The sequence below is a fragment of the Oncorhynchus tshawytscha genome, linkage group LG14 (assembly GCF_018296145.1).
Source record: "Oncorhynchus tshawytscha isolate Ot180627B linkage group LG14, Otsh_v2.0, whole genome shotgun sequence".
Classification (NCBI taxonomy): domain Eukaryota; kingdom Metazoa; phylum Chordata; class Actinopteri; order Salmoniformes; family Salmonidae; genus Oncorhynchus; species Oncorhynchus tshawytscha.
In genome coordinates, this window is record NC_056442.1 from 20,384,303 (window position 1) to 20,401,802 (window position 17,500).

The 17,500-nt window shown below is 47.0% G+C and overlaps 1 protein-coding gene across 3 annotated transcripts in view; it reads left to right on the forward strand.

Moving 5' to 3' along the window:
* The first annotated feature begins 556 nt into the window (after positions 1 to 556).
* LOC112267345 (neuronal PAS domain-containing protein 1) overlaps positions 557 to 17,500 on the forward strand; it is a 43,032-nt gene continuing 26,088 nt past the window's right edge. For 2 of the 3 annotated variants that reach the window (XM_042297114.1, XM_042297116.1), the window contains exons 1-3: positions 557 to 1,090; positions 11,367 to 11,533; positions 12,815 to 13,053. In XM_042297114.1, coding sequence (XP_042153048.1) covers positions 11,439 to 11,533; positions 12,815 to 13,053 — 334 coding nt within the window. In that variant the 5' untranslated portion in view covers positions 557 to 1,090; positions 11,367 to 11,438. The remainder of the gene's footprint in view (positions 1,091 to 11,366; positions 11,534 to 12,814; positions 13,054 to 17,500) is intronic. The other variant, XM_042297115.1, reaches the window with a different exon arrangement.

A 17,500-nucleotide genomic window follows, 5' to 3' on the forward strand; every position in this document is an offset into this window, starting at 1 on the left:
CTATCTCTTCCTCTTTCACTTGTCTTTTACTCTCCCTGCTAATCAGCATTTGAAAGGCAGCTTTGACAGTGAGAAAGAACGTGAGAGGCAGCAGGAGGAGGGGTGTACGAGAGCAAGAGACACAGAGAGAGAGAGAGAGAGAGAGAGAGAGAGAGAGAGAGACCGTGGCAAGGGCTGTACAAGCATGCCTTTTATATTTACTAGCGACTGAGGGGAAGAGAGAGAGAGTGAGAGAGAGGGTGAAGAGAGAGACAACCGATGTGCACAGCTTTCCCAAGAGGAAATTAAAAGAAAGAAGCTCAGCGAAAAGAGTGAGAGAGAGAGGGGGAGGGAGAGGAGGAGGAGGAGGAGAGAGAGAGAGAGAGAGAGAGGGAGGGGAGAGGAGGAGGAGGAGGGAGGGAGGGAGGGAGGAGAGGAGAGAGAGAGAGGGGGAGGGAGAGGAGGAGGAGAGAGAGAGAGAGAGGGAGAGGAGGAGGAGAGAGAGAGAGGGAGAGGAGGAGGAGGAGGAGAGAGAGAGAGAGAGAGAGGGAGGGAGGAGGAGGAGAGAGAGAGAGAGAGAGGGGGAGGGAGAGGAGGAGGAGAGAGAGAGAGAGAGAGAGAGGGAGCATGCAGGCGAGAGAGAGAGAGAGAGAGAGAGAGCGAGAATCTCACGCTGGATGTCTCCTAATCCTAGTCCATCTCTAAGAGGGAGCAGAGGGTTAGTGAAGTGATCCAGAGCCAGCATAGCATCTCTTCTCCACCAGCTAGCACCTCTTGCGTGCTCATACACACACTCTCACACACACACACTTGCAACGGGATTCCGCGGTGGGTCCGCCTGCCTGCCTGCCTGCCTGCCTGCCTGCGTGTCCAGGTCTATTGTGAGCGTGAGGGGATTGTTGTGCCTCCAGTCCGTCCAGCCAGCCAGCACAGCCCCAGTGCGTTTGGGAGCAGGGGTCCCCAGCTGGGCCGTTTTGGGGGGCACAGGAGTCTAAAGAAGAGGAGGAGGAAGGAAAGAGGAGGAAGAGGAGAGAGTAAAGTGCACTCAACGCTGGAAAGGAGTCAACGCTGGAAATGCCCATCAGGTTAGGCCATCCTGGAACAACTTCTGGTCAGTGTACACACACACACACACACACACACACACACACACACACACGTACGTACACGCAAACACACACACACACACACACACACACACACACACACACACACACACTGTTTGATAAGTTGATGTGATGTTGTAGAAATGCTGTCAACTGGTCGACATTCCAACAGTCGTGTGAGTGTTATATGGCCGGACGGTTGTGTCAGTTTGCGTCTGCCCTAAGATGACACGTGTACTTTTAGAAGTTTCAGAGAGTTTCAGGGGAAGTCCCGCTTTCTTTGTGTCACCTACTCTCTTCGATTGGAAGGTGCCATACGTATGGACACGTTATGGTTCTCTGCTCTTAACAAAAAAGGGTCTGAGTCGTAACATGTCATGTAGTGTTAAATATTCATCTTTGGACCAGATGAAGAGCGTCTGTGGCGATATCAGTGTGTGTCATTAGTTCACTCTTTAAATGAAGAGGAAAGCCATATAGTCGAATGGATATGTGACATTTTCGGGTAATGGTGAAGGAAAACACATTGGAAATAAATGTACGTGTGTAAATATCTGCTTTTGTTTAGTTTTTTTTGTCTGTTCGGGACTGGATGGTATTGTCTGTGTATTTACCGTAACTCTCTCAAATAAACTGGATAAAAGCTGCTGGCTCAACAAGGCATAAGCGAAGTACTTGCTTCCTAAGTTGTTGACTTTCTGCCAGAAAGGTCAACATGTATTACTATTGTTATCATTAAGACATCGTTTAAAAAAAATATATATATATATATATATAAACGATGTCATGTTCTTCAGCCGTGAAAAGCATCATTTCCATGACATTTCCTGTCTTCTGTGCCTCGTTCAGAATAAGAAGTATTAGTAGGTTGCTGTGAAGGAACGAGAGAAAAGCCCAGTTGGCTGGATGGATGATTGTAGTTCTTTAGGGCACGAACGGCAGGTGGCCCTAATTGACTGTAACAAAATGCCTGTGTAATCTGGTGCCTAATGGCAAAATAGTACATATATCGCCAATGCTATTCTATAATCACACCATACAATAGAACAGGGATCATAAGGTATTTTATGGTCGACTACGCGTGTCATTTGTCTAAGGCGCTGCTGGCCGTGTGTTTGTAGAGGCACAGCACAACTACATAAAAGGGAGGCGGGGAAGGGTGACTTAGGGAAGACAGAGTGGTGCATTAACAAACAAATGTGCGCGCGCGTGTGTGTGTGTGTGTGTGTGTGCACAATAATGTGTTTGTATATGTCCGTGTGGGTGTGTTTGTGTGTGTGTGTGTGTGTGTGTGTGTGTGTGTGTGTGTGTGTGCCTGTGCGCAAACAACACGGGGACCAGTGTTTTTACCCAGGTGTGTATGTCCCTGGTCTGCCTTCGTGGAGTGTGCTGTTTGTTGACAGCAATGGACTGTTTCTGTGCGAGAGTGCTGTGAGATATAGCAGCACCATCACCATCTGCAGGGCTCCACCTGCTCAGTCACCGCAGGTGCAAGGAGAAATCACTCCACCCAGTGTCGCATAACCCCTCCATAGACCACAATAAGACTGTTGATCTTAGAAGATGTTTTCGGGCTGTGGTGGTTGTGTCCGTATCGATTAAAAACATGGGGATCGAAAACCGGTCCAGACGTTATTGGCAACACAGGCGAAAGGCGGTTTCAACAGCGTCACTCGTTCCTGTAGGCTCTGAAAGGAGAAGACACGCATTGTCTCGATCAATCAGTAATAGCTCATGTTAGTCCTTGTTGACCGTGTTCAAACCGGCACTTGTCTTCTTTGATTTTTATTTGATTTTTTATCTCCGTCTGTTTGGGTGATTTGACATTCTTGACCCTGTCCTCTTCTGCACCAGAGAAAATATGGAGTCGAGCTCCAGCACAAAACGACTTGAAATGTTTTCAACATGTGGTGGAGGGATCATCCCTGGCAACCGGGCCGTGATATAGTTTGCTCTGTTGAATAACGTGTCAACGAACTTAACCTCCAACAGTTATTGCAGTGAACGGGGTCTGAGAGGCTACAGTCACATGGAGGGAGCGAGAGGGTCGGATATTATAGACCTGACAGGTTGACACGGGGATGGCGTTGGCAGTCGTGGATGAGGAAAGATGTGGTGGAAGACTCTCGGGTGGTCATCGACATGCTCTTTTCTGAAGACTTTCTTTAGCGTCGGGGATGAGGAAGACATGTAGACAGGCGGGTAGACGTTCTGGTTTGTTTGACTGTTGACTCACCGTCAAAGAGGATAGATAGACACACACACAGAGGTGTCTGACTGTTGACACACACACACACACACAGAGCGAGCGAGCGAGCGGGAGAAGTGTGTGTGCTGCGTTGACAGACAGTGTCTGCGTCGGTGACAGAGGGTGTCAGCTCAGTGTCAGTGAGATGCGTTTAGTGTCACACTCTGCTGACCTGATCTCCGGTCAGTCTGTCCACTCTGTCCCGCTGTGGCTCCTTACATAGCCCCTGCTGTCATTCACACACTGCCCTGAAGGGAGCCAGCGGCCCGGAGATTTACCCACACACACACACGGACGCGCACACACACACACACACATACATACGCGCACACAACGGACGGACGCGTGCACACACACACATACATACATGCACACAGCGGACGGACGCGTGCACACACGCACATACACAAGCGCGGATGCAGACACGCATACATACACACCCACGCACACACGCGCATACACACACACGGACGCACACATGTATACAGGTAATTGCCATAGTCATAGAATCCCTTGAGGAAATGGGGGATATAAAGTTTATTGAAAGCAGGTGCTTCCACACAGATGTGGTTCCCGAGTTAGTTAAGAAATTAACATCCCATCATGCTTAGGGTCGTGTACAAAAAAATGTACGGCGGGCCATTATTTTGGCCATTATTCTGACTACCATGGCTATGCTCCCATAGCATGACAATGCCCCCCCATCCACAGGGCACGAGTGGTCACTGAACGGTTGGATGAGCATGAAAACGATGTAAACCATATGCCATGGCCGTCTCGGTCACCAGATCTCAACCCTATTGAACACTTGTGGGAGATTCCGGTGCGGCGCCTGAGACAGTGTTTTCCACCACCATCAACAAAACACCACATTATTGCATTTCCCGTGGTAGAGTTCCATATGCTTGTAGAATCGATGCCAAGGCACATTGAAGCTGTTCTGTTAGCTCATCATGGCCCAACGCCCTATTAAGACACTCTATGTTGGTGTTCCTGTATTTTGGTCGTTTCCTGTACACTGTACATAAAAAAAATGTCACAACTAGCCTGATGGAAACAGCAAATTTGTCGGTAAACTCTCCAAATGTCGGTAAAACGACATTCCCTAGACAAGGTGGGGTCTTTTTGCGTCTGTAAAAGGAATTACGCGAGAAATGTCAGCAGAAATCTATTGACGTGCAAATATTGATATAATTACCATCATATTGCAGTAATGATATCTTGTGTGGTCCTCCCAGGCTCCCACTAGGAAGTGGGAAAGCTGCAGTTGAGATAAAAGTACAGTACAGATAAAAGAAGATACGATGAACTTCACAGGGTGGTAATAAATATCAAGGGTTTTATTCCGGTGACATGATGATCGATGCTTGGCTGCCGTTTGACCCCAAAATATATCATCTTTTGTCCGTAATAATCTCATCATGTAGGCTATACTTGCACTGTATCTGTGAGCTGTTGGCTAGAGCGCACGTCCCTAGACCAGAATGGGCACATCCGCTGTACCGTATAACACCATTTTGTTTGTGACAAAACCATCAGTAGAGTTGAAAATGCGATGGAAACCCAAATCCGGTACATGTTATTTTTACGTGCACTTTTGTCATCACCCACAGCCTTTAATCCGCAACAAGTCAATTTGATCTAAATACCTCTCTGGTGGGAAAATGCGCATCACGAAACCCAGAGGGGGAAAAAAAGACCGTCGTTTGTGGGGAGATTTTCACTAAATGTAATCTGTGTAGGTCTTTGGAGGAAGGATCGTTGACACATACTGTACACTTTGACATGTATCTGAAAGCATAATTGAGAGATAGTTGATCAGAAGTTGACAATGCCTTCGCCGGGTCTCCTTTCACAGTCCGTAGCGTTGCATCTGTAGGTACCACAAAGCAGCATTGGTGTAATATGAAGCTTTACAACTTGCTCTGTGATATGAGTAGTGTTTCGATTTCAACTACTTTCTTTTAACATTCATTTTTGAGTATGTTAAAGACATAAACATAACGTCAAAAAATGTTTTTTTAAATATATTGTTGAACCTAATACTCTACGGGCATATCAGAGTCCCATAGTGGGATCTCTGCTGTTTCGTAAATTCACTCTGGCTATCTATTCTGATTTCAGAGCACTCTCGTCTGAGTGTACCAGAGAGCAGAATAACTCATATGACCGGTGTCAGTAAATGTCTCGTGACAACATGAAAACAGCCTCACCACCTCTGCTAGGGCGAGTAAAACGGGCAGAGTGAGGTGTTTGAGTCTGGAAGTAGCTAGTAAAGCTAGCCAACTTTAGCCAGTTAGCTTGGGTGCTTTCGGATCAACCCCTACTCCTCGGGCCAGAGCGTCCAGTGTGTGCTCTGAAGGCTTTGAAAGCGAAAAGCTCTTCATTTACAAACGGACAATCTGACAAAGCTCCGAATTTAGGAACGCCCAGAGCGCACTCTGAGTGCACTCTGGCACTCCAGAGGGAATTTACGAACACACCCTACTTAAGCATTACCAACAGAGGGAATGTGAAAATGGATTCAAAATGTTTGCGGTGACTTGCAGGATGTGCAATGATACAAGTAAAAGGAGGGCTGTGATTGGTTACCAATTTCTCTGTATAAAATGGGCCATAACTGTAAAACTAGTAGAGATCGCACTCTGTAAATTTGATATGCCTGTAGAATATATTCTTTTCAGCAATATATTGAAAAATGTTCATGTTTATATTTTTATACATTCATAAATGTATGCAAAAAAATGCTTATTGAAATCAAAATACTCCTATTACAGAGCAAGCGGTAAAGCTTCATATGATACCAATGTTTGCTTTGTAGCACCTACAGATGAAGCATTATGGAGTCTTAAACGAGGCCTGGGTAATGCCAAAATGTCATAAACTTTGATCAATTATTTTTCAATTTCTGCTTTTAGATACACATTTCTCATATGTATAAACAATCCTTCCTCCAAAGGACCGTTCTATGGATTACATTCTCTAAAACGACATTGGAGGCAGCTTATGGTAGAGAAATGAACATTCAATTCTCTGGCAACAGCTCTGGTGGACATTCCTTCAGTCAGCATGTCATTTGCACACACCCTTAAAACGTGAGACATCTGGTGGCATCGTGTGACAAAACGGCGCATTTTAGAGTGGCCTTTTCTTGTCCCCAGCATTAGGTGCACCTGTGTAATGATTCTGCTGTTTAATCAGCTTCCTGATATGCCACAACTGTCAGGTGGACGGATTATCTCGGCAAAGGAGAAATACTCACTAACAGGGATGTAAACAAATTTGTCCACAACATTTTAGAGGAATAAGCTTTTTGTGCGTATGGAACATTTCTGGTATCTTTTATTTCAGCTCATGAAACATGGGACCAACACTTTACATGTTGCGTTTATATTTTTGTTCAGTATAAATGCACTGAGGATATTCAAACGCACTCTCTCTAAAACATTGTACTGTACATAAAAGGACAAGGATACAGTATACACACACTCAAGAAATTACGTAAATATTCTCGCTCTCTTTTACATACTGCCCCCACAAAAACACAGACCAGTACGTACACCTGCCAAGAAAGAACAGACAGCGTAAATAGACATGCATGTACTTAACCAAATACAGGGCAGGTACACGGAAATCCATTATGCACTGGACACAGCTACACAACTTATACAACCCTTATAAGCCACTGATACTGGACTGAACTCTCTGACCTTTGTATACATGTATTTCTATTTGAATGTACGGTATGTATATGTTAATGTATCTGCACTTGTGTGTGTGTGTGTGTGTGTGTGTGTGTGCATACTGTATGCATGTGTGTGTGACCCTGTGTGCTGGTGATGCACAGGTCAGCTTGTTGGTTCACCCGCACCCACCCGCGTGTGCGAATAACCCATCCACGACCCCCCCGACTATACATGATGATGTGCCGAACAGTTCCCGTTCACTTTATCTGCCCAAGTTCCCAAAAGCATTTGGCGATTGGGGTGTATCTGTTGGGCGCATGCGGTTAGGTTCTAAACATACTTATGCACGAATGCCAGATAAAAAATAATGAATGAAAAACTTCAATGTAGCCTATAGATATGAATTGCACAACAATTGTACATTTTAAGGATTTTTTTTTTTTTAATGCAACATTTTCTCTTTATTCAAACCGCTCGCCACCTACCCGCCCTTCACCCACACAATATTCCATGACTCTAAACCCGCGTATATAACTGCGGGGTTATGAGTCACCCCCGCGCGTTACACTGTGTGCTGGGCTATGGCATGTGGTTATTTAGAGGTCAGTGGTGATGTTCTCCCCGCCCGAGGGAAGTGGATTTCGTGTCTCTCTTCTAAAACTGTTCCCAGATAACAATGCGTAGGTACAGCATCATTATGCATCTCTCGCTCTATCTCCCCAAGTCCTTTCTCTTCTCCTTTCGGACGGTTTAGGAGATCTTTGTTGATTTTCTCCCAGTTCTGACTCACAAGTTCCACTTCAACTTGATATCGCACCTTTCGTTACTTTCGTAAAGCCTTGACCTATTCTTCTGTATATCTATGCTGCTTTGGCTGCTCTCTGATATTCATCTCCCGGCCGTCAGGGCTACTTTCATGTACGGCTGTTAAAGTGGGTCTGCGACGTGTTGACAGTGTTCCCATACAGTATTACCATGCTATCGCAGCGCTCCAGCCCCACGGTGGATCATCATCGTGGAAAAGCATGGATTTTCTGTTGCGGCGTGTCCGTGAGGACTAGGACATCAAAGAAAGCCTACTGAGGCCCCTATGAAATGAACGAGGAGGAGGGAGAGAGCTATCGATTAGCAGACGTGAACACTAGCGCACCTCCCTCTCTTCCTTTTTCCTCTCTCTCCACCCCTCTCTCTATCTCTCCCGTCTCTCGTTCTCTACACCCATCCCTCTCTCTATCTTTATCTGTCCATCTCCATCGCCATCCACCCCCGTCCTCTCCATCCATCCTTCTCTCTGGAAGGTTCCACAGTAGATCTCTTGGTTCAGTGGTCATTCAGCTATAGGTAGGGCCTGTTTAGGAATGGTCAACCCCAACTGCTCTTGTTCCCTCGTGGCCACACCGTTCGTTCCGTTCCATCCCTCCTTCCCTCCTTTCCTCCTTTTCTCCTCATTGCCGTGACGATACCTGGGGGTGGGCAGGGTCAGTCTTGTTTAATCTAACAGCGTATTGATTCCATTATATAATTAATGACCCGGTTGGGGAGGACAGGGAGGAGTGCAGTGGGAGGAGGGAAGCGCTTCAGCCCTGGAGAGTTGGAGAGAACCTTGATCCGGAGTCGTCAAGGTCAGCCGGAGCCGGCGCTTCGATGTGGGGGTGGCTTGCCGTCTGAGGACCGGAATACCGAACCAGAGAGTGAGAGAAGTCATCATGTCCAGCGATCCAGTGCAGCCGGGGACCGATCAGCAGTTTGAACAATAAGTAAATAGAGAAACATCTGACTTCCAAATGTTCCACCATCAGCCGTGTGGTGGCATAATGAGCAGGCGAGCCCTTGGAAGACCAGAATACTGAAACTATAGACACTCCAGCCACTCATCAAGGTCTATTCACCGATCTGATAATAACCCCCCGGAAGAAACTATAAGTCAAATACTCCTCTAGTCTACATTGATATGGATGGGTTTTTGCCTCGGTACCAGTTTGGACATTTCCACACGTCTACGGTCGCTCGCTTTCTCTCCTTTTGCGAGATGGGAAACAGCTGTCCCATCGGGAGGTTGAGGGACCAGTCATACCGCATAGTAAACATTTAAAAGCAGACCGACAGGCAGTATTTCATTGTGGTAAGAGGAGCAGAAATAGGGGTAAGGGGAAGATAAGGAGAGGCGTGCGGCTGTTGTCTTTCCCAGTGTCAAAGCCTGCGGTCTAACTTTGGGGCTCCCGAGTTGGCGCAGTGGTCTAAGACACCGTATATCGGTGCTAGGGGCATCACTGCAGTACCTGGTTCCAATCCAGCCTGCTTCACATCCGGCCGGGATTGGAAGTCCCATAGGGCGGCGCACAATTGGCCCAGCGCCGTCTGGGTTTGGGGTCATTGTAAAATAAGAATTTGGTTCTTAGCTGGCTTGCCAACTAGTTAAATAAAAAAATATCGCTGCACGGGCCAATGTTAGCCGGCTAAAGTGGCGACTCGTTTATTTTTTAAGGAGGACTCCAAACATTCTGTTCCCTTCTCTTTTATTATATCATATCATATCCTCTCCTATTCTATTCTATTCCCTGGGGTGTCCAGTGTAGTGGCTGGGGTCTTAGCTGGTATTTGGACCCAGCTCCCGCCAACCCTGGCCAGTTCTTCTATGGGGCTCCAGGGGAGAAATGTGAGGCATAAAACAGCCGTTTCTCTGTAGCCTGGGGAGCCGGTGGCATTCCAGCAGGCAACTGTCTGCGTGCTGTTTGCCTTAAATGTGTTCATTTGCCCGACTCCCCCAGTCAGAGCTCTGTAGGGAGGGTCGGGGCGTTTTAACGAACCTCTGACAGCTGGAGGCCCTAATTAAACGTCCCCCACTGAAAACAAAACAGCCGAGCAGCCAAGCGAACTAACTAACACGCCGACCAACCCACCGACGGAGAGGCTCGGAAGTGGTGAGCTCACTCCCTCCCGGGCTGTCGACATGAGAGCCAGCCACAGAGCTGAGAGCAGGGCAGCACAGCAGGAGGTATCACACAGACGTACGCGCAGATGTAAGCACCTGCGTGCACATGTCCCGCACAGGGCTCTTTTTGGATGCACAGGTAGGCATGCAGACACCGTAATGCTTTTACGGCCGGTATACCAAAGTCAAGTTGTTGTGTTTGAGAGCCTGTTCTATATCGGAATAAGCTTTCGTTGTTTTCAGTAAAGCCTCCGCAGATGATACAGTTGACATACAGCTTGTTGTGACGGCGCTGTTGAGAACACTTGCAGTCAGAGGCCTTTGCCGCGGGTCCATTTGGGAGAGTGCATTAGTGGCATCCCCAACCTGCGACAAGGTTATGAAGCTGATTGAATAATTACTGTCCATTACGGCCCACGCCACTGCTGATGTGCTGCCTGGCTTCTGTCTTTAGAGATAGGGACGCACGGCCGATAGAGACTCAGATTAGATAAGGACAGATTGGGTCAATTAAGAGATAAACATACAGGTACGAGACAGAGGGGTTGTGTGTGTGTGTGTGTGTGTGTGTGTGTGTGTGTGTGTGTGTGTGGGAGGGAGGGGGAGATCAATTGTGTGACTTTTATTTCCCCCTCACACAATGCAATGTACTCAGCCAGGTTGGGGAAGGTGATGTACAATGTCATTGTTACACACGGCCCAGGGACAGTGTGTAACAATGAGATTCTACACTGATGTGATGCCGGGTTGGGAACTGTCACAGTCGTGTAAAAATGCTCTTGAAAGTATCCTCTTGAGGACAGACTACTGAAACATCTCACCAAATGACGCAACATTTTAGATTGAATAGAAAGGCATTTCATTGAAATGTCAAAGTCAGGTCTGGCTCCCCATATCCCAGCTCCCGACCCCAGCCTGACCCTATTCTGCCTATTATTCTTCCCCTCCCATGATAGTGTTGACCCAGCGGTAGTGAGGTTATCTCTGGCCGCAGGGCAGGACACCAGGCTGCTGCAGGCCACGCTGACCTTTAAAAGGTCACCAGCGCACAGAGGGGGAGGGGAGAGGGAGGCCAGCCAACTGGCACCGCTGGTAGAACTGGGAGCCAGAGGGTGTGTGTGTGTGTGTGTGGGGAGGCAGGGGAATTGGGGGAAGGGGGTCTGCTTTGCCCTGTCTTTGGTAACTGGAGTGAGACTTCTGTAGTGAATGGCTTTTTTAGCACGCTGGACGTTCTTCAAAGCTTTTATTAGAGAAATGTACACCTAACTAAGCATAATTATTCCTCCCTCGCTCTCTCTCTCTCTTTCTCTCTCTCTTTCTCTCTCTCTCTCTCTCTCGCTCTCTCTCTCTCTCGCTCTCTCTCTTTCTGTCTCTCTCTGTGTCTCTGTCTTTCTCTCTCTTCCTCACTACTGCAGGGGGTCTGAGCCTGTCACAGCCTCGGCCAATCGCAGCCTGCGTTAGAGGTGGCGGCTGCGTGTGATTGGAGGATGGCGACCATGCCGTTCGTCAGCGAGGGAAAGTGTGTGAGCGTGGAGTGGGACTTCCTACAGGGACTACTGGCCAAACCCCCCACCCTGCCCTGGTGAGAAATACAAATACACACACACACACATTAGCATTGCATAGGGAGTGCTATCACACACAAACACTTACTCATATTCTAAACGATCACATCCACACAGCCCCTCTCACACACCCTACTGTATAGTAAAATGCTTATTGCTCTGTAGCCTTGGGTGTCATGGCTGTTAATCCCTTTCCCTTAGTGGGAGATTACGTACATTTGGCTGGAATTATTAATGGACGGTCATTTATAGGCGGATATAAAAACTAAGCAGAATCAATGGGTGAGTATTGATTGTCCTCTCTGGCGAGTTGAGCTCGTATAATAATGAGACGTTGTGGAGGACAGAGCTATTCCAAACACAGCTGTTTACACACCCTGGAGAACACAGACCGACTGGGGAAACACGGATGTGTTGGCTGATTAGGACAAATACCACACACACGCATGCAAAAACACACACACACACACACACACACACACACACACACACACACACACATGGAAACATGCGTACACACATTTTATTTTCTCTATTTCTCTCGCTATTGCCCTCTCTCTATCACACAAACACACACACACCCTCCCTCCCGTGGCAGGCAGTCTGCAGGCCCGGAATGAGAATCGATGTCACAGACACGGAGGAGCTGTTTCTTTATTCTACCACAGACACAAACTGTGGAGTCGCCGTGACAACATAATTCTACCACTCAGGCCCCATTGAGGGGAGTCGATACCCAATCAGAGAGACAGGCTACCTGAGCCCAGGCCCCCCTCTGCCACACGGCCCCTCCTCCTCCCATTGATCACTCAATCACCGCTGCAGCCCAGAACCTGCCAGCCAGTCGCATGGCTGTGTGTGAGACAGCGAGGGAGAGAAAGAGAGTGTGGATGCTAGTGTCTGTGTGTGCGTGTACATGTGCGTGTGTGTTGGAAGCAGAAGCACTAGCTGTGCTGTGTAATAGTCATGTGTATACCAGTGGGACAGGGGAATAGAGCCTGGTAGACAGAGCACTTTCTGTCTGTAATTACACAGACGTACAATCTGCTGGAGACAAATTAGAATTGAGATTGGTTCACTAAGATTGCGGGTGTCATTATATGCCTTTTAAAGGACTATTCTCGGGTCATCGTCAGCGTACACAAGCAAGCCACAGGTGCTCATTCTGCGTTCAATTAGGATTCTTTATCATTTCGGGGTTTTGGCATGAACCACACACCCTTTTCACTTAGAATTCTCCTCTACCTTCTCTTTGCTATCTCTCCCCTCTCCCCCGGTCCTTTCCTCTCCTCCTCCAGTTTGCAGAACCTGCGGAAGGAGAAGTCTCGTAATGCCGCTCGTTCCCGTCGCGGCAAGGAGAACTTTGAGTTCTTTGAGCTGGCCAAGATGCTCCCTCTCCCCGGGGCCATCACCAGCCAGCTGGACAAGGCCTCAGTCATCCGCCTCACCATCAGCTACTTGCACATGCGCACCTTCGCCAGCCAGGGAGACCCGCCCTGGTGCCCCCTGCTGGAAGGAGAGAACCACTGCAGCAAAGGTGAGCCCTCACCCTTACCTTACCCATGATCTTAACCTGAAATGACTGGAAAACTCAGTCGCCGATGCTGCAACAAAAGCATTTGACAAATTGTGCTGTAGGTGTATCAGCATCAATGCACCTCGCAGACACACACATCACTTCACCTAGTCCACCTTATTGAGCTCCCCCTCATCGCAGAAAAGAGAAATGGAGAGAGAGAGACAGAGAGAGACACACAGGGAGTGAGAGACAGAGAGAGACACAGAGAGTGACAGACAGACAGACAGACAGACAGACAGACAGACAGACAGACAGACAGACAGACAGACAGACAGACAGAGAGACAGTCAGACAGACAGACAGACAGAGAGACAGTCAGACAGACAGAGAGACAGAGACAGAGAGATAAACAGAGAGATTGAGAGAAAAATAGAGAGAGAGATAGATAGAGCAGACAGAGAGAAAGAGAGCGACACAGAGAGTGAGACAGAAAGAGAGAGAGAGACACAGAGAGACAGAGAAACAGAGAGAGACACAGACAGAGCTGCACAAAGACGGAGAGACAGAGAGAGGACACACAAAGGAAGGGGGAGCCTATTGGTGCGATTTGTAATTACAGAAATGAGCTATATAACGAGGAGAGTGTGATTATGAGGGTTGTCTAATTGCTACTATTACAGAGGGGAAACAACTCAGCTACAATTAGGTGTGTGTGTGTGTGTGTGTGTGTGTGCGTGTGTGTGTGTGTGTGTGTTTGCCCGCATGTGTGTGCGCGCACGCGTTTTATAAGAGCATCTGTGAGGAGTGCGTGTGTATGTGTGTGGGGTGTGTCAATGGTTGTAGAAGTGTGTTTGTCTGTGATGGTGCGTTATCATTTTTTGCACCAGTGTGTGTGTGTGTGTGTGTGTCCGTTACTCTCAGCAAGTGCTCCTGAAATGAGACAAACCCATGATATCACATTGATACTGTGTAAGACGTGAACATCGATATCACTTGCCTTACGAACAATGGCAGTCTAGTTCTCCTCTGACCGCACGTTAATAAAAAAAGAAGCAATTCTATTCTATTCACAAGCATTCGGGAAAACATGAAAGTATGACGCTGGAATGGAGATCATCCACCTGCTGCCCGAATAACCGTCACCCGACCCAGGACCCAGAATTCAGAATAACGTCTCAGGTCTGGGTCGGATCTGACATGATTGTTATGTCAGTCTCGGGTATGTGTAATTTGAACTGACTTGTCCGGAAGGCCCTGTACAGAACCGAACACGACTGCTGCAGTAGAGAGAGAGGGGGAGAGAGAGAAAGAGAGAAAGAGAGAGAGAGAGAGAGAGAGAGAGAGAGAAAGAGAGAGAGAAAGAGAGAGAGAGAGAGAGAGAGGGAGAGAGAGAGAAAGAGAGAGAGAGAGAAAGAGAGAGAGAGATGTTACAATTTATGTTGACTGCTCTTGGATTTAACTAGAATGGAGCATGGTGCATGTAGCTTGTTCTTCTTGTTGTTGTTGGCCAATCATAAGTCATGAAAGCAGCAATCGGCTACAGGCTACAGTCATAGAGCTTTGGTATGTGGCAAAAGTTAGGAGATACATGTATCTAATCAATGGAAGATGTAATTACAAGTAATGGGAGAAGGACAGACTACAGCGACTAAGAGCCAACAGATAGGCTGCTACTTAAAATCGCAGAGTGCAAAATAAAAAAATATCAAATTCAAATATTTTACATTCTTGAACATATATGTGTTATACATAAAAATAAAGCTTAACTTCTTGTTAATCCAGCCGCTGTGTCAGATTTCAAAAAGGTTTTACGGCAAAAGCAAACCATGCGATTATCTGAGGACAGCGCCCCGCATACAAACACATGAAAATCATATTTCAACCAGGCAGGTGCGCCACAAAAGTCAGAAATAGCGATATAATTAATGCCTTACCTTTGAAGATCTTCTTCTGTTGGCACTCCAAAATGTCCCAGAAACATCACAAATGGTCCTTTTGTTCGATAATGTCCTTCTTTATGTCCCAAAAATGTCAATTTATTTGTCGCGTTTGATTCAGAAATACACCGGTTTCAACTCGCCCAACATACCTACAAAGTATCTAATAAGTTACCTGTAAACTTTGTCCAAACATTTCTAGCAACGTTCCTAATCCAACCTCAGGTACCCTAAAACGTAAATAATCGATCAAATTTAAGACGGAATAAACTGTTTCTAATACCGGATAAAAACAGCGTCCAATGCACACCAAAACAGTGGAGTCCACCTGGAGTGACACTTACAATGAATAGGACTACTTCTTCATTTCTCAAAAGAAAAACATCGAACAATTTCTAAAGACTGTTGACATCTAGTGGAAGCCAAAGGAACTGCAACCAGGTTCCTAATAATAAGGGTATCCCATAGAAAACAATTGGAAAATCCTATGACCTCAATTTATTTTTTCCTGGATGGTTTGTCCTCTGGGTTTTGCCTGCCATATCAGTTATGTTATACTCACAGACATTATTTAGACATTATTTAGACATTTACTCACAGACATTATTTATTATACTCACAGACATTATTATAGACACAGTTTTAGAAACTTTAGAGTGTTTCCTATCCAAATCTACCAATTATATGCATATCCTAGCTTCTGGGCCTGAGTAACAGGCAGTTTACGTTGGGCACGCTTTTCACCCGGAGTTGAAAATACTGCCCCCTACCCAAGAGAGGTTAATATTATGAATGGAGTTGTTGTTATTTGTAACTGTAGGCCTCAATTAGCATAGCTAGCTATTGTTAGCTAGCTTAACTAGCTACTCCCGGTTTGATGCAGTCACGATAGTGACTATGTAATCCTATTGGGTGATAAATAAACTAGCTATGGCAGCTATTAGTCTACTATAGCATCGAAGCAGCTTGGTTGGTTGCTGTCTCTCTTCTCTCGTCTCTCCCTCCGTGCTCCCTGTGTCACTCACTCACAGTACGGCCTCTCCCCCGCCTGCTAGAGTGGCAACTCTCTCTCGCTCCTCCTATTTTCTGCTGCTTCCCTCATTCGTATCGAACCAAGTCTGGATCCGACCAAGTCTATACGGAACGGGTCTAGTTGTCCTCGGGTCCGTTCGAAATGGGTCTCTATGTTTGAATATTTAATCAATGCATACCGGGTCTGGGCGGGAAAGCCCCAGGTCCATTTCTTCACGGGTCCAAAAACCTCTAAACCCCAACCCTGCTGTTGCATCATGGTGCCTGTAGTTAGACTTTGGAGTACCTACAGTGTGATGCATGGCTGCAATTCCACTGTAGGAATGTGGAATTATGTGTCCAGACGGAATCCCGAAGGGGACTCTTGCGGTGGCGTCCCTCCTCTGTCATTCTCCTCTCCTCCTCCCGGGGTTTGGGCGGTGGGGGTTGGGGTGGGTGAGGGCCACAGTGGTAAGCGATAGAGGGGAAGGGGAGGGGGGTAGTGTGGTTTTTGTCTGCTTCCCACGTTTCAAAGCCAATCTTGAAAAATGAATAGACAGGGGAAAATCAATTGCATGACCTTCACACAGCAAGGGAGCAGGAAGAGAAGGAGAGAGATATATGGATGGGTGGTGGTTGACGAAAACGAAGGAGTGGTAGAAAGGGAGAGGACCAGCTGAGGAAAAGTAAAATCTCTCAAAGATGTATAGTGATGCTTTTTCACCCATTATGTGTGTGTGGTGTAGGTTGGGTCTCCAGTGGAGTGCATTAGTCCTGAACCTTTAATTTCATGTATTATTCAAGACTACTGTATATGCACGGGTGATTTGAGCTTTTGAGAGAGAATCTCTCTTTCAGATATGACTTCCACCATGTAGAAATGCCAAATGTTGACCTGTCTATTTTCCCGAAGCATCCCAGTATTTGGCAAGTTTTACAATATTGTAGAGATTTTGTCTAATGACAGAACACGCTGACTCCACAACACGAGCCTCTAAGATCTTCTGAAGACACCGAAACAGAAACCATGGACCAATTGGAAAAAATATTCTGTCACTGGTTGTGAGGTCAAACTCACCTCTTTCTGTCTCTCGCTCTCTCTTGCTGTCTCTTGACTCCCACTTCTCTGTCTCTCTCTGTCTGTCTCTGTCCTCTCTCCCTCTTTCTCTCTCTCTGTCTTACTGTCTCCTCATCACTTCTCCTCCGTCGCTCTCCCTCACTTTCTCCATGTCTGCCTCCCACCTAATTCTCGGCGTTTAAAGCAGCGGTGGCTTTTAAGGGAAGTTAATTGCACTCAAATTATGTTCGACCGCGGAAGAAGTGAGGGAGCGACAGTGAAAGAGAAACAGGGAGAGAGAGGGAGGGAGCGAAGGATTGCAGAGTGAGAGGATAATTGCGGTGGAGAAGGACGTTACGATTATGGTTGCTCTTTCTCTCCTGTCTGTCGTCTCAAACCCTGTCTGTTCGTACAGGGGTAACACACACACTCACACACACACACTCACACACGCACACGC